We start from the raw sequence: 24,563 nt of genomic DNA on the forward strand, positions 1-24,563 counted from the left end.
ATTCCCAACCCACCAGAAAATACTTGCACAATAAATAACTTTTCACAGGGTATAAACAACAATGGAGTCTCCCTGAGTCCCTTTATGGTCCCGGCCCAAGTCCGCCCAAGGCCACATGTTTGTCAAGTCACTCGTACTCACTGTGTACTGTGCAAACAAATATTACGTGCACAACTTTCTTTACAATCGATATCACGCAGTCTTCGTTTTCGTACAGCCAAGAAGTTGAACACAACGGGACCTTCAAAACGCTCCCAATTATTCTCGTTTTTGTCCCTGAAAATTACTTGATATGAGTTGAAATCTGCTGAAATATGGATTGGAAGAGGCTGTGGACATTATCTACGCTCCGAACGTGGACTATTTTTGTTGTTTTGACTGGTCTTTTGTGGGGGAAGTCGGCGGTGTGTAGAGCAACCACTGTGAAAGGTTTGTGAATTTCGTTGTTTTGTGTTCTTGAAAATTGCACGCTGGGATTGCAGAACATTGTAAAGTGGACATCTTGAAAATAGAATGGGAGGGGGGGGGGGTACCTGGACAATACAGCCTGGCAAAGTGTTTTATTTTTATTTTGTACAATTGTTTTTGAATTCAGCATTATTTTTGTTCAACAATTCTTTTGTAAAACTTTGTTACTTTTCAAACTTATTTGGACAACTCAACCTGCCAGCTTGCACTTGTGTTTTGGGGCACTGGCTTTACAAACTCATAATTTGCTTTCTTGAAAATACATCTTTTGTAGGATAACTTTCCGTATGGCGCCACCACTTTTTCACTCATTTTTACAAAAAGGGATATATCAATCAGGTAAATAAGTTCCTATATTATTTTATATCGAATGAAAAAGTGGTGGCGCCATACGGAAACTTTTCCCTTTTGTATAATTATATTCCACTTTCAGTGTTGAAATAATTTTGTATGTACCGGTACATTTAAAAATAAATTAAGGGTAGTGGCGAATAACGTAACCCCCCTGCTGACGGGGTTCCGGTTGGAGGGTTACGTTTAATCGCAACTATGATAATGTAACCCTTCTCCTCGTCGTCGGGGGGGGGGGGGGGGGGGGGGGGTGGTTTATTATCGCTGCTCAACTAATTTTAGGGGAGGGTGGTTGGGGGACATGGGGAGGCATTCCTTTTCGCAATTTTGACATCGGTCATTATATTATTTATAATGTCAAAATTTTGAAAAAAAGAAATAGGCATACTAATTGATATCAGTGTCCAAAAAAAACAACTTTAAATACACCGCCCCAGTTACTGTGTCTCTAGGGAAGGCGTGATATTTCCTAGGGCGAGGGGGGGGGGGGGCACTTCTTGCCAGAAAAACTGCACTTTCCGTTAAAATTACTCTGATATTTTTGATATAAAAATATATGATTTCAAATGGGCCAGTTGCTCCTATGCCCCCCCCCCCCCCCCCTTAGAAAAGTAAAAGTTTAGTACTTGTGTATTATTATGTCTATTCCCCCGAGGGACTTTGAGTGACCAGAAGAGCGACCTATTTACAAATAGGCCCCTCTTCTGGTTACTCACAGGCCCGAGGGGAATAGATGTACACTAGTTAGCGAATTATGCCAGTCAATATGTGTTTTAACACAGCTCGGTCTTAAATATGAAATAAGAACAGCAATCTGGAAAGGAAAGGAAGTTTTGTGGTTGCTGTTCACGGTTGAAGTAAAGAGAGGGCGTTGTAACCGGGCACTATTTTCAAAGACTAGTGCCCGCTCGGGAACTAGTTCCCACAAATGCGCGCCCGCGATCACTGAACTATATTAGCTCATCCCACGTGACCGTGTTTCAACCAACCAGCATACAGAAAAAGCAAGAGGTGTGTTATAATGAAGTATGTTTTGACACTGAAACAGCCCTTGTTTTAACCGTCACACTTGGCTTGGCTCAATGGTGGGGTCATCGTTTGGTAATGAACAACAGATGCTTGATTTCGAGACCTCAAATTTCTAAATCTGAGGTCTCTAAATCAAACTTGTGGAAAATTACTTCTTTCTCGAAAACTACCTTTCTTCAGAGGGAGCCGCTTCCCACAGTGTATTATACTAATAGTTTCACTTTGAGAAGCGGTTCCCCATTTTTCGTTACCAAGTTTTATGCTAATAATTATTTTGAGTAATTACCAATATAGTGTCCACTGACCCGAGGTACCGGTCATTGCTTTGGTGCCTTTGAATTAAATTAAATTTTGAAGAAAACAAACAAGCACAAATTTTGTGTTGGTGTAATGTGGTATCATTTTTATAATAACAGCAATTAATTATAAATGGTACAAAAATAAAGAAGATCCGTGTAGCAGCAGAAGATTTACAGCGATTCCAACTTGTTTACTTATAGTCGCCAGACTTATAAGGATTAAAGCTCTCATTCAGGTTGATCCTTTAAGGCACTGGACGCTATTGGTAATTGTCCAAAACCAGTCTTCTTACTTGGTGTATCTCAACATCAAATGCATAAAATAACAAAACAGATGCTTGATTTCGAGACCTCAAAATCTGATTGTGAAGTCTCAAAATCAAATTCAAATATTTTAGTGAGAAATTACTTCTTTCTCAAAAACTATGTTACTTCAGAGGGAGCTGTTTCTCACAATGTTTTATCCGATCAATTGCTCTCCATTACTTGTTGTTACGAAGTAAGTTTTTGTGCTAACAATTATTTTGAGTAAGTACCATACAATAGTGTCCAGTGGCTTTAAGATGACCTCGTCAAGTTCTGTTCAGTTCTTCAAATTGGACAAAGTACTCACTGAATTAGTCTGTAGCTGGTCCTTGCTCTATGCCAGGATCCAGGGTAGTTGTGTCCTTTTATTGATCATCATTGTTGACTGGTAGCCTTTCATTAGGTAGACCTCACTTTCTGTGTAAACTGATTATCCACGTAATTCTCGCTGCTTCTTTAATGGGGTTCTTGACAAAGCACAGACAGTCCCCCCTTTTCAAAAGGTTTGTCCTCTATCAATTGTCACAAAGTGTCGAATTTTACAGTCTGGAGCTTTATGTTGATGGAATTTATTTGTGTTTGTCTTTTGATCATCTTTAACCTTTCATTCACTCATTTTCTGTCTAAACTTGATATCCAAGAAATTCCCGCCCAGCGCTGCTCCTATATTTGGGTTCTTGACAAAGCACAGCACGGCACCCTTTTCATTGTAGCTAGTTCTTATATATGGCACACTTCACAATAAGCCTGGTCATTGGGCCAATAACATCCCTTTAATTTTGCCCAGCTCCCTTTGAAAGACACAGCTGCTATCACTTCAGTGGCTTTTCATACACTTATAGGCATATCAACCTCAACCCTTGCAGGTACCTGTTAATTTATACCTGAGGTGAAGAGAAGCAATTAAAGTAAAGCATCTTGCTCAAGGACACAAGTGTCATGACTGACCCCGAACCCACACTCCGATGACTAAGCCACCAGAACTTGAATTTTGGTTTTGAATTTTTTTGCAGAATTTGGATCCTTTCTTACTGCTGCAGATGAACAACTCTTATCTAGTTTAGACCAGTTTGAACTGGTTTATAGCAGTTTTCAAGAGGACAGTGACTTTACAAGACACAGGAAAGACAACTTTAACAAGGTAAATTAATACACTGTACGAAAGCACTCATTTAGAAATTGTAGTGCAGTGCACATGTTTTACGGTTCGTTTCCAACATCGATAACTTTTAAATCGTTATAATTGGTACATGTAAACTACATTAAAACTTTTCTTGGTAATTTGATTTTTAAGGTTTATGTTTTCACTTTCATTGCAGATAAATGGTGCTAAGCAGTTAAGATTAGAAGGAAAAAGTACACAGCTTGATCTGGATTTATTACTTAACCGGTAAGCACCAAGATTAATAACCACCAATCCCTTTTAATCAAAATGTTATCTTTGCAGATTGACACTTGATAATTGCTGTAACATGGGATAATATGATTCTGAATGGTAATTCCAGTGGAAACTCTTAAAGGGGAAATTAGGGGGGGGGGGGGCACCTACATGTAGGCCAAGGCCAGGGGCATCAGATACATGTACCGAGTCTGCCATGTAATTCCAGGCCTGCCAGTATGAAATGTTTGTTTGAAGCTATGAGATTAGAATAAATCCTAAAATCAAAGATGAGCATTTCTTTTAATTCAACTTAGTGGTTTTTGTTTACACTGCACTAGGATACATTTTTTAAATAGTTAATGATCAACTCATAGCACAAGGGCGCCAATGCATTTTCTCCTGGTAAAGGGCACCCTTTTGGGAAAGTATAAACTTCTACTGGGGTCGATTTCACAAAGAGTTAGGACTAGTCCTAGGAGATATACAAATTGCATGGATAGTCCTAAGTTAGGACGAGTAACTGGTCCTAACTCGAGATAAGACTAGTCCTAACTCTTTGTGAAATACACCCCAGGAGCATTTTATTTTCAAGGGCACCGAGGCAATGACCAGGGGGGCATAGCAGGCCTGATACTTCTTGCCTCCATGCCCCCTGGTCATTGCCTTGGCGCCCTTAAAATCCTCTTATAGAAATTAACAATCTCCTCGTGGGTGCCCTTTACCAAGGAGGAAATGCCTTGGTGCCCTTGTCCATTTAAAAACGAAGCATACAGGCCTGCATGGAGACAATCGCTTTGGTTGCCTCTGTGAAGTATTATGCCTGACAATATTATTGCAGTGCCATCTCAGAACAGCATTTCCAACTAAGATACTTGCAGAGACTTATTCACTGACATTCCACAGTGTTTAACTAGGCAAACTGTGTGTTGACATACAATACAAACTGGGTGTTTGCAATGCAGTCAGATGTGTGCTAAAGGAATAAAACCCAAGGCACCACGTGTAGGCCTATACTTGTTCACATGGGTGAACAAAAACTATGGTCGAGAGACATACATAGGAGATTTACGCTTAGCTGCCAGCAGGATTAAGTCTGTCCTGAGCCATTCACTCAATACCATCCAACAGACAGGATTTGCATGCAGTATACATATATATCCCTTAAAGAAACTGGACACTGTTGGTAATTACTCAAAATAACTTTTGGCTTCAAAATTGAACTTGGTGACGAGCAATGGAGAGCTGTTGATATTTTAAAACATTGTGAGAAACGCTCAGTCTGGACATGGAGAAATTCACTTTCTCTGAAGTGACAGAGTTTTTCATGTTTTTGAGAAAGAGGCAATTTCTCACACAAATAATAAAAGCCTTCAGGCCTGAAGCCTTTTATTATGCATCTGAAAGCACACAACATTGTGCAACAAGGGTGTTTTTTTCTTTCATTATTCTCTTCTCTTGCAACTTCGATGACCAATTGAGTCAAAACTTTCACAGATTGTTTATTTTATGCATTAGTTGGTCTTTGTACAAGAGGAAAATGATGTGTTTTTGTGTGCAAATATTCCCATATTTGGCATGGTATGTAAATAATGTTATACATGTACATGTGCATATAGCATGCTTATTAACGCAACTCATATAGTCATGTTAGCTAATCATTGTTCATTCATTTGCATGTGATTTGCATGATGTCATTGTTATTATGCATGCAGAGATCTCACAAGGGCGGGTGTGAGGTTAAGACACTTTACAAAAGATGGAACATTCGAGGAGTTACAGGTAAAAACAAAACAAAGCAAAGCATTGTAATTTTGTATCATTTTCTTTTTTTTAACTTTGCAGCCTTGGACAAATGACAAGTCCCATCAAATATTGTTTCAAATATAATTTTTTCTCTGACTTTTTCCTAAGCCAAGTTTCATGGCTCTGCTAACCGCCGAATTCTGTGGTCTCGCTCATTCTTCGCATACAGCGCAAGTGCAAAATTTCTACACTGGCTGTGTAAACGAAGAATGCTTAGTAGCTTAGAGTACGTGCCTATTAGCAAATATTCCCTGCTAACCCTTGAAATATGCTTAGCACGGAATTCTCTGCTTCCCGTGAGCCCCCAATTCTTTGCTTATAGTAGAGCCATGAAATTGGGACCTGTAGTCCTGTCTTGACTTTTTTAGTTATGATTTTTTGTAAATTGATGCACAGAGGAAATAAACGATTTTGAGAACATAGTGACACATTCATACATGTCACTATAAGGTTCTGGTAAATTTGTTTGTACATGGTACATGTTTACACCCAAACCAACAGAGTTGCATTCATTATAGTGTACGTACCCCATACCTCAAAAAGGCAAACTGCTTCGGTGGCCTTCACACACACAACAATTGCAATTGGTCTGTTTGTATTGTGTTTTTGGTATTTTCTTTGGGGGTTTGCCATTTGGGGAGACTTGGCTGCCAAAAGGAATGTCCTACATTAAATGACGTTCCATAGACTTCCCAAAAATGTCAAGCTGTTGTATTTAAAACCCGTAGTTCGTAAACAAGACATACTTGGACGCACTTCATTGAACATCAGTGGTGTTGAACATGGATATTCAGGAAGTTATTTTTTACAAAATGGATGTATATAATAAGCGAGGGCTAGATGTACACCCAGACAGATTTCCAATGCTACAAAAAAAATGTACTCAAAAATCATCAACTGCTACATGTACCCAATATTCCCATTAAGTGTGCACAAAATCGGTTAAGTCAAAATATTTTGTTAAAAGTGCTAGATGAAGTTGTTCCCTGATACATACTTTGTATTATTTTTGTTTATATTGATTGATTTATTTTCTTTGTTTAACAGACATCACAATGTCACTATCAGGGTGTGGTCAGGGGCGTGGCCCGATCAACAGTCAGTCTTAATACCTGCAATGGAATCAGGTTTGGAAAGCTTTTACATCCTTATTTAGTTGAAATTGCTAGACTAAAAGAAATTGACATACATTATTGACTTTGTATGTACAAAATGTCTTTGTTAATTTGTTTCCCCAAGCAAAATAATACAAAATACCCTGAATTGGAACTTTGTAAGCAGTGTTCGTTGTAGCCACAGTGCTTGGTGGGCCTGCCCAGGACTCATAATTTTTGCCCAGGACTCTGAGCAAAATATCCTTTGTGCCGCTTAGCGCAGATTTCCTGTAGAATAATTCAAAATAATGTTCACTGTGCATTGATCTCAGACACAGCTGAATAAGGCACATCAAATATCACAGAGAAAGAACTTAGTCAAAAGGCCATTCAACTTATATGTAATGCATGGCCCCACAACTTGAATAGTTTGGAAACCTGGCATCATGCCGAAAGCTTGCACACTGCAATAATGGTCCCTTAACTTAACATGAATAATTTGGTTGATCCATTTGCCCTTGTTGGACTTTAAAAAAATTGATCTACTGCCAACCCTGTTTGTTAATTGATACCCACCATGCAATGCCTCAAATCCCACACGTGACAAAATGTTTTATTTGTTATTGAGGTCGTTTCTTTTAGAATTGTTCCCCTCCCCTCATGGAAATTGTTTTTATTTGTTAATTTTTCCCCCGAGAATAATAATATAAAACACCCTGAATTGGAACTTTGTCAGTTAATAATTATTTGATTTTTTCTTTTTTACAGTGGAACCATCGTAACGAAAGAAGATCACTTTATCATCAAACCTTTGTCAAATCATTATAACCAGGTAGACAAAAGACTTCTTAAACTTTAAGAAAAGCCAAAACCAAATTAAGTTTTTTTATTTACTTAAACTACTTTAGACAACATGCCTTGTCCAAACACTTGATAAAACCAGTTCTATTCAGAAATCAGAACCACACCTTCTCAAAGGAGAGATTTTACGACATGGTGTCACAACAACACTTCTTTCTTGTTTATTTTGTATAAATTTACTTTTTTGTATTTATTTTATTTGACAAAATAGTATTACATGTAGCTGTTAAAAACTTCTCTCCGACCAAAATGACTTATAAAAAATATAAAGCATATTCTTTTAGTGGCTTGACGTTTCGACCCTAGCAGAGTCTTTCTCGAAGGCTTTCTTTGTTATCTTCTTTATACTTATCTGAGCATACCCCCTGTAAACCATTTGCATAAAAATGGAAAAATATTGCGATTCTAATAAATGTATAGAAATAACAGGAATGGTTTCAGACAAACCTTTTCGCTTATTTAAAGCCATTATACACTTTCGGTAAACAGTATTGTCCAAGTCCCACACTTCGTGTATCACAACTTATAAATGTAGGCTCAATCGGTCATCGCAGTCGGAAGAAAATAACGGGAAAACCCACTATTGTTTCCGCACGTTTCGCCGTGTCATGACATGTGTTTAAAATAAATCCGTAATTCTCGCTATCGAGAATTGATATTGTTTTAATGTTTCTCAAAAAGTAAAGCATTTCATGGAATAATATTTCAAGAGAAGTCTTTCACCATTACCTTCTGTACACCCTGTAAGTTATTTGTAAATCTGTGAATTAAAAAAATAAATTCTGTACCGAAAGTGTATAATGGCGTTAAACTAAACAAACATAAGATATGAAAGTGGATAATTTTTATTTAAATTTTTCTCTTTTTTTTAGACTCAACAGCTTCATGTCCTTTATCAAGTTCAACCAGAAGGACCCTATGATGGTAAATTCCTTGCTTATTCTTTTTCATTTTTGTCAACATTTGTAAGCCAAGTACTAAATCAAATATCCCCCACTTTTACAGCGCAAAATTTCATCCCTGAAATTTATTTTTTACCTTTCAGATTTGGAAGATTTGAACGATCTTTTAAATATTTCCCATGTTGATGTGCAAGAACCATCAGCATCTTCGTCGAACACACATCATAGAAGGGTAAGAGAATATTATTATTCTGACTGAACTGAATCTGACTGCCTGAATCCTCTTAGTTATAATAATAATAATAATATTTATTTCAATAAACAAATATAATTATTGTTGTAACTAAAAGGATCTATAAAGTAGATGTTCTACAACTACGATCTACTCCGCAGTAGAGAAGTAGATAAGTCTGCCGAATTCCGATCAATCTACTCCAAGGTAGCAGAATTTACAGCAAGACAAGTTTTCAAAAGACTAGCCTACCTTTATGTAGAATAAAGAAAGACAGTTCTCTAAGAACTAACTCCACCTGGCCAGTAGATACACACATGGTGTTACCGCAAACCAAATTTATATTGATACCTCACATTGTATGCCTCAAATCCTTTTCAAACAACAATCAAACAAATCATTGAGTTGGATGTTGAAAAGTTTGGGTTTTGGTTTCTGACATTTTCTCTTCTTAGGTTCGCAGAGATGTTGCATCAGAAGTGAAATACATTGAGTTGGCTATCTTCTGCTCAACAAGTATGGTAAATAATTATAAATTCCTTCAAATTTTTAAGTTATTAAACTCCTTACAAAATCATTTTAAGAATTGTTTATAATTGTCTTTGGATGTTCTAAAGGTCATAGACTTTACTTTCACATATCACTACAACTCGGGTATTGTTAAAGGAACACGGTCGGTCGAGTTGGTCTTGAAAAGCGTTTGTAACCGTTTGTTAGAAAGATATTGTAAAAGTAGAATACATTGATCAACTCATATGCCTCGAAATTGTGTGGTTTCCTTTTTACTTAGTGAACTAATACGGAAGCCATTTATTGGAGTCAAAAATTTGACTCCCACAAATGGCCACCGTGTTTAGTCGATGAAAACCATGCAAATTGGAGTGATACTTATGTGGATCATTATATTCTACTTTTAAAATATCCTCCTGTTATGCATTTTATACTAAACGGTTACAAACGCTTTTCAAAGACCAACTCGACCGATCCAAGGCAACATGACCCTTTATGCTATTTCTTATTGAGAAAGTTCATTACGTGGATTTCCCATTCACCCAAATCTCTGTTTTCTACTATCCAGTTTCACTGTGACTCTTATTAACTGTTATTAGTATAGTACAATGTAGTTGTCCTTCCACATTATCTCATGCATACAGGTTTTCATTTAAAGAACTGGTTTAAATACTCTTCTTTTCTTTATCTGATAGATAAATAGATATAGCAATGCTAACTTTGCCTTTGTACGGATGTTGGACATCGTCAATGAAGCAGATCTTGTAAGTACACATGAAATGTATAAATACGCATAAATATTTACAATTACTCTTGAATATGTATAAGTATACATAAGTATGTCTTATAAGTACACATGAATATTTATTGTGTCAATTTGAAAGACTCTCAGAGACAATTTCATTTTACTTTACCCCATACATATTCATGACCAAGAGTCAGATTCTCACTGGTCCATTCAACATCACGTTCCAGTTGCTATCTTTTCTAAATACTACCAAGCACGCTCGCTAGTATTCACCCACATGAGAAATACGAATGACAAGTTAAGAGCATCGAATTCTAACTCTAGTGTTTCTTATTAGCAGAGTGTGGGTTCGAATCCCCAGCCATGACACTTGTGTCCTTACAAGCAAGACACTTAACCATTGCTTTGTCCTTCTAATGGAACATAAAGCCAATGGTCCCAGGTGTTGTATAACGCATGTAAAAGAACCCAGCAGGCACTTATCGGAAAAAAGGTTCGACCCCGGTGTTCCTGGCTGTGGCTGCTGTATGCGCCGTAGCGCCGTATAAACCCTTTTAAAGTGCTAAATAATATGGTTTCAGAATTCATCACTGCAATAACTTATCTTTCTGAAAGTTTGTATATACTTAGTACTTTGTTTGGTAGACACGTGCGCTATATAAGACTTCCATATTATGTAGACTGTCGCCTGGGCATCAATTGATGGGCAAGTAAAGTTTTGTCCAATCCAGAACTGGTCTTGGTGCCAGATTTGTTGTAGGAATCACTCTTTTTACAGCTTTTGACTAAACAACTATTTCCTTTCTCATATTACATATAAATAAATTGTTCTACCTTTGCATAATTGATCATGTTTTACTTTTCACCCGAATTCCCTATTTTTTTCGTGTCACAAAGTGAGACCAAAAACTGCATGTTCACAATTTGCAAAAACTTAAAGAAAATTTTTAATTTTCTTTGCAGTATTTTCGTCCATTCAACGTTCGTCTTGTAATAACATACATTGAGCTATGGGATGACAATGAAGATCGTATTACAATCTCAGACAATCTCCATCTTACCTTGGAGAATTTCCGTCAGTATATCAAAGACTCTAATCGCACCATTAGATTTGATGCCGCTCATCTGGCCTTGTAAGTTTATCTTTTTTAGAATAGGAGTTCTATATTGGTAAATATAGCACAGCAGAGTCTGGGTTCGAGTCCCAGTCGTCATATTTGTGTCCTTGAGCAAGACACTTAGTCATTGCTTCACCCTCTCAGATTGTGACTTTTAGCCGTTGGTCCCGTGTGTTGAGTCTAAATGTACAAAAGAACCCAGTGCACGTAGCAACATGGTTTGATTTGCTGCATATTGCGCCACAGCACCTTGTAACCTATAAGTGTTATATACATGTACATGCTGCTTCATAAAAGGTGTAGATCTCATAATTCAAGTGTAGTCCCACATACCGTGCAGGAAATATTGTATGTTACAGCGCCTTGATTGCACTGAGTCACTGAGTGACAGATATGCAGGTTATATATAAGAAGCCACTATTGTTATTATTATTATTATATTGTTTAACCATCCCACATGGTTTACAATGCAATAACTTATCTTTCTGAAAGTTTGTATATACTCAGTACTTTGTTTGGTAGACACGTGCGCTATATAAGACTTCCATGTTATGTAGACTGTCGCCTGGGCATCAATTGATGGGCAAGTAAAGTTTTGTCCAATCCAGAACTGGTCTTGGTGCCAGATTTGTTGTAGGAATCACTCTTTTTACAGCTTTTGACTAAACAACTATTTCCTTTCTCATATTACATATAAATAAATTGTTCTACCTTTGCATAATTGATCATGGGGTTTGTTATATTTTTAGGGGCACCAATGTTGAGCGATCTAGATCTTACTATAGTACAAGTAGACAGAACTCTATCTGCACAGAGAAAGCTGTGTCTCTCACAGAGGTAAGTTTGTTTTAAATCTAGGAAAATATTTAATAGTTAATTTTCAACTTCGTTTTTGTCTCTTTTCTTTTCCTCTAAAAAAGCTACAATATGTTAACTTTCACAATTTAGTGTGCCCTCAGAAAATATGTAAGATTGTGGTTTTATTAGTCTGAAAATTCTATCATGTCCATACCACATACATGTACTTCAGGCTTACTATTTGTGTTTTGGCCAGGCGTTCTAGTTCACTGGACGCAAGCTCAGGTGTTGTCGGCAGCCGAGTGTGGGTTCAAATCCTGGTCATGACACTTGTGCCCTTAAGCAAGGCCTTCACAATAATTGGGGAGGTAGTGCATTCTGCTCTACCAGCCAGGCTCCCTTGGGATGATACCCATGCCTACATTATTAGGGACTGTGAAGGGGTAACCCTCTTTCATCCTCAGGAGTAGGTGGCAACATGCCCTGGTAATTGCGACGTCAAAAGTTGGGAAGGCAGTGTATTCTGCTCTACCAGCCAGGCTCCTAGTGGACGATACCCATGCCTTCATTCTAACAGACCGTGAAAGGGGCAGCCCTGGTCCAGCCCAGGAGAAAGCGGCAACATGCCCCTGGTGGCAGTTGATTTATGTTGACAGCCCAAATCACTTGAATTTGCCAGCTGGCCTTGTGACGTTGGGTGAAACTTAGATGAAATAAAACTTGGGTTTAATAGTTTTCAAGTGAGTTCAATCATGGTTGAGGTTTTTAGAAAGACTCCGCTATTTCATGAACTACATTTGTAGCATGCAGAAAGACTCTGCTATTATAGGTTGGCTATGTAGTGAGGCCATTGGAAAACTTTATGCTTATAAGCATAAAGTGGTCATTTCGGTTGGTTAACAATTTGCAACAACTACATTTTTTCCCTCTCTTGTTCATCTTTTCATGTTTTTTTTCCCCCCTATTTTCCTTTCAGGAATTTAACTCTGATGTGACATCAGCTAGTCTAGCCCATGGCTTGGCTCATAATCTACACATCTACAATGATGACTTCTACACCACAGGCAGAGGTAAAACAATTACGTTCATTCAAATCTTACTTTAAAAGAGTAATTGTGATAATCAAACCTAAAGGCACTGGACACTATTCATGCTTTTGGTAGTAAATCAATAGTAGCTAGTGCGTTTAAATTAAATTCAAACTTGAAGTTATTTTTGTAAAAAGATCTTCATGAGAAGTTGTCTTTCTTGGTGATTATTCAGAAGTAATGAAGTCCACTTAAGGTTTTGTTATAAGTCCATAAACAAAATTATTAGCAATTTCTTGAGGTTTTTCACACAAAAAATGTTCCTCATAAAATGTAAAAATTCTTACTTAAAAAAATTGATGTATTTTTAAGTGCAATGAGGCTAGATGGATTGAACACCAGCAGTGCCAAACATAAACAGCCTTTTAAAAATGGAGAAAAAGCAATAGTTCTATACCGTAGTAGTTTACTTTGTTATAAAGTGTTTGTATGTACATGTATTAGGGAATTCTTCAATGTTAAATCATGCATGGAAATGACTGTAAAGTGAAATATTTGCCATTGTGTTTGGTGTTTTTACTTCTGTAGTCTGTGAATGTGACGGGAGTCCAGGTAGCTGTGTGATGTACCAAAGACCAGTGTAAGTATACCGATTTTATAATCGATACAGTGTATGATTGTGAAAATATTGGGTTTACCTTTAACTGCCAAACTAAACTAGACTAATTAGAACTTAAAGGCAATGGACACTATTGGTAACTACTTAAAATAATTATTAGCATAAAACCTTGCTTGGTGACGTAATGGGGAGGGGTTGATAGTATAACACACTGTGAGAAACGGCTCCCTCTGAAGTGACGTAGTTTCCTAGAAAGAAGTAATTTTCTACGAATTTGATTTTGACACCTCAGATTTAGAACTTGAGGTCTCGAAATCAACCATCTAAACGCACACAACTTCGTGTGACAAGGGTGTTTTCTTCTTTCATTATTATCTCGCAAGTTCGATGACCGATTGAGCTCAAATTTTCACAGGTTTGTTATTTTATGCATATGTTGAGATACACCAACTGTGAAGGCTAGTCTTTGACAACTACCAATAGTGTCCACTGCCTTTACATGTAACTACGAGAAACCCTTCAGATTAACTTGACTCTCATTAGTTCTAGTGATATGAGATGGAAATCATGGCCAATACACTGCATTAAAGATAATGTACTCTTTCCAACTTCTCTTTCCAACCACCAAATTTTTAAAAATCAACTTGCCATTTCCTTTCAAAGGGGTTCAACAAAATGTAAATTTGAATGTTTATCAGTAAAAATAAGTTTCCATGGCCATAAACTTTAAGTAATTTATTGGTTCTAGTCTATTTTTATGATCTAAATTTTGTTTCACCTCTAAAGAAACGCAGGGCAGAACCCTAAACGCTTTCCTCCAAAGCACTAAGCTTCTTATTCTTATTCTTATTCTTTATTTGGCCAATAAACAAATACAAATACAAGCAGACAATATGTCAAATAGATAATTATAAGTACATGTTCAAAAGTAAATACAAAGCAAGAAAAACAATAAGGGCACAGGAAATTATAAAACAACCCTAATGTGATGGCCAGGATCAACAAAAGTATAATTAAACACTGTAGCTCGAAAGCCTGTTAATCCAGTCACATAGGGAAGCAAACACACTATATAAAATACTCTCTTTGGAAAATAATAATAAATAGAAATAAATATAAATATAAATAATCTGTTTACACAAAGTACAAATTAAAATAACAAAACCAAAACCAGAAATTAGACCAGCAAATAGCGAATAAATAAATAAACAAATAAATAGTTAATTAAAACAAATAAATAAAAAGTATTAACAAATGAATGAATAAATAATTAGAAAAGTACATGTAAAAAAGAGATTAAGCAACAAATAATTCAATGAAGGGATGGATTTAACAAAAAATAGGTCAATCAACAAAAAAGTTAATCTTAAAGCAATCACCTTTTCCACTTAAACTCTTACATCAATAAACAGATGATTAAATATGAATAAAGCAATCAAAACAACAAAACAACAAAACATCAACGAAAATTCAATATATGGCTAAACAAATAGGTGAATCAGTAAATGAATAAGTAACAAAAAATAAAATAACACGCAACGGAAATGAGCTGTTTTCCAACATAAATATATCCAAAAAAATAATTAATGGATTAATAAACATAAATAAATAAAAAATAAATAGATAAGTATATCAAACAATCAAACAATCAATTAATAAATAAAGTAGTAAATAAATGAATAAACAAATAAAAAACAAAATTTATATAAACAAGATGAAAGGAAAATAAACGGATCTAAAAACAAAACAAAAACAAAACTAGTAGGTTTGTTGGGATTGAAGGTCATGGTAGTAAATAGATAATTTGTTACAAAAAACATTCAAAGTATCCAGGATAAGTGAGTCTTTTAAGTATGACGGCAAGTTGCTCCATAACCGAGGAAATGAATGAATTGGCGTGTACTTAAGAGCTTGAGTTCTGGCATAGTGATGGTGAAATGTGGTCAAGTCTAAATGGCGGGTGTTGATTATAGTGTTACACTTTATGGCATCACAGTCAATAAGTCCAAACAAAGACTTAATGGTGAAAACAATGATGTGCTGCTGTCTCCTGTAAGGAAGGCTCATCCAGTTGAGTGATTTTAACCGTTCCTCATAAGACATGTCACCTCGCCGTTGCTTCATGCACATTCTGCTTGCCCTACGTTGTACCCCTTCTAACTTCGCTGATAAAGTGGCAGTGTATGGGTACCAGGCTGGTAATCCATACTGTAAGATAGGCAGAACTAGCGATATGTAAAGGCACCGAAGAGCATGTGAAGATGACCCACCAGCAATCTGCCAAATGAAACCAAGAGTTTTGTTTGCTTTTGATACAATAGTATTGACATGATCGTTCCAGTTCAACTTGTTGTTAACAGTTATCCCGAGGTATTTATATGAAGATACGACACCAAGAGCACTACCTTGGAGTGTGTAAAGAGGAAGATGCTCGTCATTAGGAGTTTTGCAGCGAGACATATGCATCACTTTTGATTTCTCTTTGTTGATCCTCATACCATTTTCTGTGCTCCATTGATTGAGCATAGAAAGGTCAGACTGAAGAGATTGTTCATCAGCTGGAGTTTTGATTGGCCGGTAAATGAGGGTGTCATCAGCAAAAAGAAGAGCGGTTGCAGATAGGTTTTTCGAGATGTCACTTATGAAAAGGTTGAAGAGAAGCGGACCGAGGACACTTCCCTGAGGAACTCCAGATGCTACTGGTGCCCAAGAAGAGACGCTTCCACGGTAGGTAACTCGTTGTTGTCGATTAGTGAGAAAGGACTTCAGCCAGTTCCACATGGGGCCACGAATGTTAAAGTTACGAGCCAGCTTGTTAAGAAGAATGTGGTGAGGCATGAGGTCGAAAGCCTTGCTGAAGTCTAGGAAGATGATGTCAAGTCGAGGTGGATGAGGCTTGTCGAGAATACTTGCCCAGTCATGAGTTGCATTGATGAGTTGGGTAACACATGATTTCTTAGCTGTGAAACCATGCTGCTTCTCATTAACCAGACATAAAGAGTTCACATGGTTATTAATATTTTCTGCTATTGCTCTTTCCAATACCTTGCAAACTACTGATGTTAATGCAACGGGTCGATAGTTACTAACGCAGTTGCGACTGCCGGCCTTGAATACTGGGGTGATTTGTGAGAGTTTCCAAACCTTAGGAACGGAGCCTTTCATAAGAGATAAATTCATCACTCGCAGTAATGGTGGTACAAGTGGGGTCTTTGCAGCTCGAAGAATTGATGATGAGATTGTGTCTGGACCAGGTGCCTTGTGAGATGACAATGAAGATAGGGCCTTAGTCAACCATTCAAAGGTAACTGTAAATTCAGGCAGCTCGGGTATTGGCAGGGAACATGACGGAGGGGTCTCTGTGCATGTTACAGCTGGAGAATGGACAAAGGTGAAAAAGTCATTGAAGGCTTGGGCGATTTCATCCGGCTTATGGATGAGTTTACCGGCAGACTGAAAAGCAGTGGGGCAGTTGGACTTTCTTTGATCCCGAACAAAGCACCAGAAGCTTCTCTTGTTGTCGGATGCAGCAAATAAGCGATTGACATAATTCCAATATGAAGATTTTGTCAAGTTCTTCACTTTGTTCCTTACTTGTTTGTAGTTCAGCCAGGCAGATGGAGAGTTTACTCTTTTTGCTTTGGTAAACAGGGTGTGTTTTAATGAGATGAGTTTTTTCAGTTCTGCTGTTATCCAAGGGGAATAATAATTTCCATACATGTAGTGATGTATCGTTACTTCACACTTAGCTTGGCAATTAAGATTGATACAAAGGATCAGTTGCTCAAATAGGGTTTGTCCACTGATTAAAGAAATAATATCACAACAAAAACAAATATATAGGAAAAAAAAAAAGAAAAAAAAATGAATTTCTGTTTATTTTTGTAGAGACTGGAAGCCCAAACCACCGTCAGGATTTTCTGATTGCAGTTTAGAAGCGTTTGAGTATCATCTGCAGAGAGGATATTATTCTTGTCTCTTCAATGTTCCGACACCAGAGGAGGTAAGATTGGCTACACCCCCGTATTTTCATGACATTGTTTTACTTATTTCTAAAAAACTACAGCACCTCAGCAACTAATATTTAAAGGGATGCTTTGTATTATCATTATCTTCAAACTGTGTAAGTTTAATGTAGATCTTTGGACATTGTGTTTTGTGTTAGAAAAAGTACCCAAATCCTTTAAAATGAAAACACTGTTTGTTTTCTTGCAGCTGATAAGCTTTGGTTCCTGTGGGAATGGAATACTGGAATTTCCAGAGACTTGTGACTGTGGATCACCTACGGTAAGGAAACTCTTCCTGGCTTCAGTCATATCCGACAATTAGAATGAAACCACCTCAAATGCTCCTTACCTCAGCCCCAAATTAATAATCAAAACAGATAACCTTCTCAGTTTCCCTTGTGGTTTATTTATTTTTAACTGAGATACAAAGTTTTTTACACATTTCAGGGCTCAGATTTGAATTTCTAAATTGTTTTTTTTTTTAATTATTAAATTTATCCTTTATTTAATTATTAATATTATTTTTTATTTATTTTTTGTTGTGTGGGGGGGGGAGGTGTAATCTACAAGACTGTAGTATTTGTTAATCAAAATCTTTGCTGGACCAGAGTTTATGTCAGGGGGAAAAATACACACACAGTTCATTAAACAGAAGGTTTGTCTCATTTTATGCGTGAGAATTCTTCACCACTAAACAGAATTGTAAGATTTTTATCACATTGAAAGTTAACATTTGAACAAAAAAAAACCAGAAAAAAACCCTGTAGCTATAATCGCTGGCCTCATTCCTCTGGTACAGTGTAAATTTTGAGCCCCGCTTGTAGTGCAGAATGAAATGCTTTTACAGGCATGCAACTTTCAGCTGATCAAGTGATTTCCCCATTTACTTTTCAAAACAGTGCCATAGAAAACTAAAAAACACTGTACCAAAGTTAAGTGTGATCGACCATCTTCTCTTTTTTTTGCAACTAGAAAGTTGCATGTCTGATTTAAAGACAGAGGACACTATTGGACATTGTCAAAGACTAGTCTTCACAGTTGGTGTATCTCAACATATGCATAAAATAACAAACCTGTGAAAATTTGAGCTCAATCGGTCGTCGAAGTTGCGAGATAATAATGAAAGAAAAAACACCCTTGTCACACGAAGTTGTGTGCATTTAGATGGTTGATTTCGGGACCTCAAGTTCTTAATCTGAGGTCTCAATCAAATCCGTGGAAAATTACTTCTTTCTCGAAAACAATGTTACTTTAGAGGGAGCCGTTTCTCACAATATTTTATACTATCAACCTCTCCCTATTACTCGTAATCAAGAAAGGTTTATGATAATAATTATTTTGAGTAATTACCACCAATAGTGTCCACTGCCTTTAAGTAGATGCAAAGTTTTTTGTGCGGATACAATGACATCCTTTTCTATTTTTTCTCTACAGGAGTGTGCTGGTAACCCGTGTTGTGATTCAAAGACCTGTCAATTGACTGTAGGCAGTGATTGTTACCAGGGAGAATGTTGCAGTAGCTGTCAGGTAAAATACCTCTCTTTAAAACACTCTGTGCGTTAAAGTGCGATTATTGTGGAGTCATGAGCTCGGGTAGCAACCTTGTTCCCATGGGTGTTCGAGATCGCCGCGCCATTTTCTTCAAGCATGTCTCGCTCTATCATAACCCCTGGAATTGGTTCATTAAAGCGTGGTAAATCTAGCACAGTTTAATGAGCGCCTGTAATCATTCCTTTCTACGCGCGCACGCAAGTCTATTGTCTTATTGTCTGGATTTTTCCTCAGCACCACTTTGTATCATTCTTTTTTTGGCTGGGATGTTTTTCTCAATCTTTGGTTTGAATAAATCTGTACAATGACCCCATTCGGTACTTTCCTGAGTTTTGGAACAAAAATTAAGGCATATTACTCGGGTGGGATTCGAAGCTCCGACCTTCGCCAATCTAGAGCAGATGTCTTACCAACTAGACCACCGAGATTGTGCGGCAGCTAGAGGCAGTTTGATTCCTAGAACTCCGGGGGGAAAGTACTGAAGAGTGAACAGTGTTATTAACAGACATCCGTGTACAGTGAAACCAAATAATATTCTTTATCTCTGATGCAAATTTAACATCTATTAGACCTCATGTCCCAGGCGTGACACCTGTGTCCTAAAGCAAGACACTTAACTATTTGCTTCGTCCTTCGGATGGGACATAAAGCCGTTGGTGCTGTGTGTTGTGTAGCGCAAGTTAAAGCACCCAGTGCACTTATTCGAGAAAAAGAGAAGGGGTTCGCCCCAGTATTTTTGGTTTGATTTGCAGCATATTGCGCCACGACACCTTTTAAATCATTACATGGTGCAAAGTGCAGACATAGCCCCACAGGAAATACTGTACGTTACAGCACCAGGGCGGTCACTGATTGATGAATACGCTCGCTGTATAAGAAGCCATTATTATTATTATTTTATGAAATATTTTGCTTGTTTTGCCACAGTATTTGCCAGCAGACACCATGTGCAGAGAGAGTTCCACAGAGTGTGATATAATGGAGATGTGCACAGGGTCATCGGGAAATGTAAGTCGCATCCAAATCTCACAAAGCTAGAAAGATGACAAAAATATTATTATAAAAATTGTTCTTCTATGCTAGTTCTTCTGGTAACTTTAAGGAGGTTGCTGGTGACAAGATTTACCGGGCATGGTAAACTTTCTACATAAGTCTGATTTGTCTGTAGTGTTGAAAAGTCTGAAAAGTCTATTTATGCCTACATCATGTGTACATTTAGTTTGTTTGTTTTTGTTTGTTTGTTTGTTTTATTTTCATTTGTACAACAACAAAATTACAGGAATAATGGTTACAAGTAAATAAATAAAGATATAAAAACTCAGTTAGTACAAATGGGGTCTGCAACCAGAGGAGGTAACCCTCCTGTATTGGAGCACCCAAACTGCTGTAAAATAGATGCTTTACTGGTTCAAGAAATTACAAAGAAAATTAAAGTATCCCTAAAAAAAAAAACATTTAGAGAATAACGCATTTATTAAATAATAATTAAAATATGAACTTAAGAAATTATACACACAGTTGGTTTGTTTTAGTGTTGCCCATGTGTGTGTATTTTTATCTATTTGTGTTTAATTTTGAAATTTGTATTAAAAATCTATTTCAAATATTATACTGTATCCATCCTTTAATTGGTGCTTGCGTGGAATTGAAGTTGTGTGGAATGAAATAAAGGAATAGAATGAAATTAAGAGATTCCTATTCTCACTGAGAGATACATGCAACAAGATTATTAGAAATGTTTATTTTGTGTATGATGCATTTTGTTGTGTCTTTGAAATCTAATGTCAGAATATCTCTTGTCCTTCTTTTACTTCTTCTGAATAGTGTCCAGAAAACATTTACTTGCAAGATGGCACTCCTTGCCTGGAAAACACTGTAAGTATATTCAGTCTGGTATTGTTTTTCATATTTTTTTATTTTGTTTTTTGGATTCGATTTTTTAAGTAAGTTTTTGGGGTAAAAACATGTGTTTTTGAGGAAAGCAATTTGTATGTACTTTAAGCTTTTACATTTTTATATAGAGAAGTTGTGTGGCCTGTAGTGTTGTTTTGTACTGTATATAATATTATGGTAAACTTAAAGGCACTGGACACTATTGATAATTACCCAAAATAATTGTTTGCATAAAACCTTACTAGGTAACGAGCAACAAAACAAAACAAAACATTGTGAGAAACGGCTCCCTCTGACTTAGAGTAGTTTTGAGAAAGAAGTAATTTTCCACTCAAATATTTGAATTTGATTTTTAGACGTCACTATTAGATTTTGAGGTCCCAAAATCAAGCATCTGAAAGCACACAAATTTGTGTGACAAGGGTGTTTTTTATATCGCAACTTCGACGACCAATTGAGTTCAAATTTTCACTGGTTTTTGTGCATATGTTGAGATACACCAAGTGAGAAGACTGGTCTTTGAAAATTACAAAAGGTGTCCAGTGTCTTTAATTTATTGTAGTTTTTGTAAAAGCCAAAATTAATTTCCCTCAGGAATAATAAATGAATGAAAATAAATGAAAATGTTGTCCACACAGAGAAATATCTACAACTGGAATACACAATATGAGAAACTTGTCTGACAGGAATGTTTTCAGACTGGAATTTAGGGGCTTAAAAACGGATATACTCTTTCCTTCTCACATTGCTTCAAAGTGAAATAGTTCTCAAAATACTTTATTCTATCAGTAAGTAGCTGAACTTTTAACCAAGTAACTTTTCAGTGCCATTATTTGTAAGAGTTTCAAATGTTTACCTAATGTTGTTATTGTTTGTATTTTTAATTGAAGGGGTACTGCTTCAATGGACGATGCCCAACTCGCGATGAACAGTGTCAAGATATTTGGGGGCAAGGTACATTTCTAAACAATTGACTGAATGTGCATGAGATTTTTTTAACTTTAACCGAAAATCTTTGTTCAGCTTTTCAAATTTGTGGTCTTTGAGTTCAGTGTTGTTTAACAATTTTTTAGGGTGAGGTGAACAGGGTGTTTACTTGTAGGTGGATTTTGCTCTCTTGTCTTTAATCAGAATTTGACCTCTGTCGCCCTTGTCATCCCTGTACTGAAAACCTCATTCATTCATTTCATTCATTCATTCAAAAACAAAAAATGGCAGCACAAAGCTGAAATGTGTGGCATTACATAAAATGTTTAAAACTACATAACATTTAAAAACATTTTTTTTCCATTTTTTATTCTCATGCTGGGTTTGAATGTTGGTAAGGATACAAGTGGTTCGGTATCTGTCATAAATGACGATCAAAATTTAAAGATAAATTAAATTTTTAAACACCACTAGAATTCTTCTTTCCTAACCACACCTGTTATTCCCATGTAATTTTTTGTTTAAAAAAAAGTGGACATTAATCTTTTATTTGGATCACAAACAAGCCGGTAGAGCTGCTGACAAATTAGTTGCTCATTGGTTAAGTTAAATGACCCAAGTAATGACCATGGCACACTTACTAAAAAAGATGTATAATTTCTGAGTTTTGGGTTCAGAATTTTGTTAATGGAGCTTTTTCCGAAATTACTTTTGTGTCCAGGTTCGTCATCAGCAGAAGGGTGCTTAACTTTAAACACCTTTGCACGATTCCCTTTTGGTCACTGTGGATACACCATCGGAGAAACCCTTACTTACTCTACTTGCGACTCTTCGTAAGTAACTTTTTGTTTTGCAAATTTTTCACACTCAAATACTTTACAGTTACTTGCAGAAATTTCCTTAAAAATTACAGTTACTTATTGACATTGTCTTTAGAAATTACAGTTACTTATTTTTATTTGTAGAGATTTCCTTAGAAATTACATTTACTTATTGATATTTGCAGAGATATTCATTGGAATAACAGTTACTTGTTGACATTTTGCAGAATATTTCTTTGAAATTACAGTTACTTATTTTCATTTGCAGAGATTTTTTCAGAAACTAGCTGCTTACATTAAGTGATATTTCCTGAGATTTCTTTAAAAACTGCAATTGATCGTTGCCAAAACATTAGAAGTCACAGTTACTTATTGACATTTGTAGAGTTTCCTTAGAAATTACAGTTACCTATTGAAACTTGCAGAAATTTCCCTAGAAACGTCAGTTACTTATTGACATTTGCAGAGATATCTTAAGAATCTACAGTTACTTATTGACATTTATCATATTGCATTACTGTAAACACTAAGATGCTCTATTCAATTGTAAATTAAGGTGGGCAAAAAAAGATTTTTTTAAATTTTTTTTTATATTGTCTCATTTTTCTGTGGCGTTTAGGTCCGGGCCACAATCTCAAGCTCAATGTGGTATGCTGCACTGTAACAATGCCTCATTATCTTTCTTTCCTGATGGATTTACACCGAGAGGTAACAACTTTGAAGAATACTGTCTGTAAGTCAACCAAAATAAAAATACAAATTTTAATAATAATAATAATTATAAAAGTAATAATAATACTCTAGTAAATCGTTGCAGTACCTGCTGCTAAAACGTAGGATTCGAATTGCCTCCAGGCAATCTTGGTAGTGTAGTTGGTAGGACACTGCTCTAGAATTGTAAAGGTTGTGGGTTCGAACTTAAACATAAGATAATAGTTGACTCTAGCTACCGGGCAATCTTGGTAGTGTAGTTGGTAGGACACTGCTCTAGAATTGCAAAGGTTGTGGGTTCGAACTTAAACATAGGATAATAATTGACTCTAGCTAGCGGGCAATCTTGGTAGTGTAGTTGGTATGATACTGCTCTAGAATTGCAAAGGTTGTGGGTTCGAACTTAAACATAGGATAATAATTGACTCTAGCTACCGGGCAATCTTGGTAGTGTAGTTGGTATGACACTGCTCTAGAATTGCAAAGGTTGTGGGTTCGAACTTAAACATAGGATAATAATTGACTCTAGCTAGCGGGCAATCTTGGTAGTGTAGTTGGTATGACACTGCTCTAGAATTGCAAAGGTTGTGGGTTCGAACTTAAACATAAGATAAGAATTGACTCTAGCTACCGGGCAATCTTGGTAGTGTAGTTGGTATGACACTGCTCTAGAATTGTAAAGGTTGTGGGTTTGAACTTAAACATAAGATAAGAATTGACTCTAGCTACCGGGCAATCTTGGTAGTGTAGTTGGTATGACACTGCTCTAGAATTGTAAAGGTTGTGGGTTCGAACTTAAACATAAGATAAGAATTGACTCTAGCTACTGGGCAATCTTGGTAGTGTAGTTGGTATGACACTGCTCTAGAATTGCAAAGGTTGTGGGTTCGAACTTAAACATTAGATAGGAATTGACTCTAGCTACCGGGCAATCTTGGTAGTTTAGTTGGTATGACACTGCTCTAGAATTGCAAAGGTTGTGGGTTCGAACGTAAAAATAAGATAAGAATTGACTCTAGCTACCGGGCAATCTTGGTAGTGAAGTTGGTATGACACTGCTCTAGAATTCCAAAGCTTGTGGGTTCGAACTTAAACATAAGACAAGA

At 36.6% G+C, this 24,563-nt stretch overlaps 1 protein-coding gene across 1 annotated transcript in view; it reads left to right on the plus strand.

Moving 5' to 3' along the window:
• Positions 1–24,563, plus strand: part of LOC139948949 (uncharacterized) — a 37,346-nt gene continuing 12,783 nt past the window's right edge. Inside the window, exons 1-22 of the mRNA XM_071947325.1 lie at positions 1–429; positions 3,467–3,594; positions 3,773–3,843; positions 5,547–5,613; positions 6,685–6,764; positions 7,500–7,563; positions 8,465–8,516; positions 8,638–8,726; positions 9,182–9,247; positions 9,932–10,000; positions 10,948–11,117; positions 11,852–11,939; positions 12,877–12,970; positions 13,517–13,568; positions 17,436–17,550; positions 17,763–17,834; positions 18,989–19,081; positions 20,033–20,113; positions 20,930–20,980; positions 21,889–21,952; positions 22,647–22,758; positions 23,366–23,479. Of these exons, the coding sequence (XP_071803426.1) occupies positions 315–429; positions 3,467–3,594; positions 3,773–3,843; positions 5,547–5,613; positions 6,685–6,764; positions 7,500–7,563; positions 8,465–8,516; positions 8,638–8,726; positions 9,182–9,247; positions 9,932–10,000; positions 10,948–11,117; positions 11,852–11,939; positions 12,877–12,970; positions 13,517–13,568; positions 17,436–17,550; positions 17,763–17,834; positions 18,989–19,081; positions 20,033–20,113; positions 20,930–20,980; positions 21,889–21,952; positions 22,647–22,758; positions 23,366–23,479 (1,907 nt within the window). The 5' untranslated portion in view covers positions 1–314. The remainder of the gene's footprint in view (positions 430–3,466; positions 3,595–3,772; positions 3,844–5,546; positions 5,614–6,684; positions 6,765–7,499; positions 7,564–8,464; positions 8,517–8,637; positions 8,727–9,181; positions 9,248–9,931; positions 10,001–10,947; positions 11,118–11,851; positions 11,940–12,876; positions 12,971–13,516; positions 13,569–17,435; positions 17,551–17,762; positions 17,835–18,988; positions 19,082–20,032; positions 20,114–20,929; positions 20,981–21,888; positions 21,953–22,646; positions 22,759–23,365; positions 23,480–24,563) is intronic.

This window comes from Asterias amurensis, chromosome 16, assembly GCF_032118995.1.
Source record: "Asterias amurensis chromosome 16, ASM3211899v1".
Lineage (NCBI taxonomy): Eukaryota > Metazoa > Echinodermata > Asteroidea > Forcipulatida > Asteriidae > Asterias > Asterias amurensis.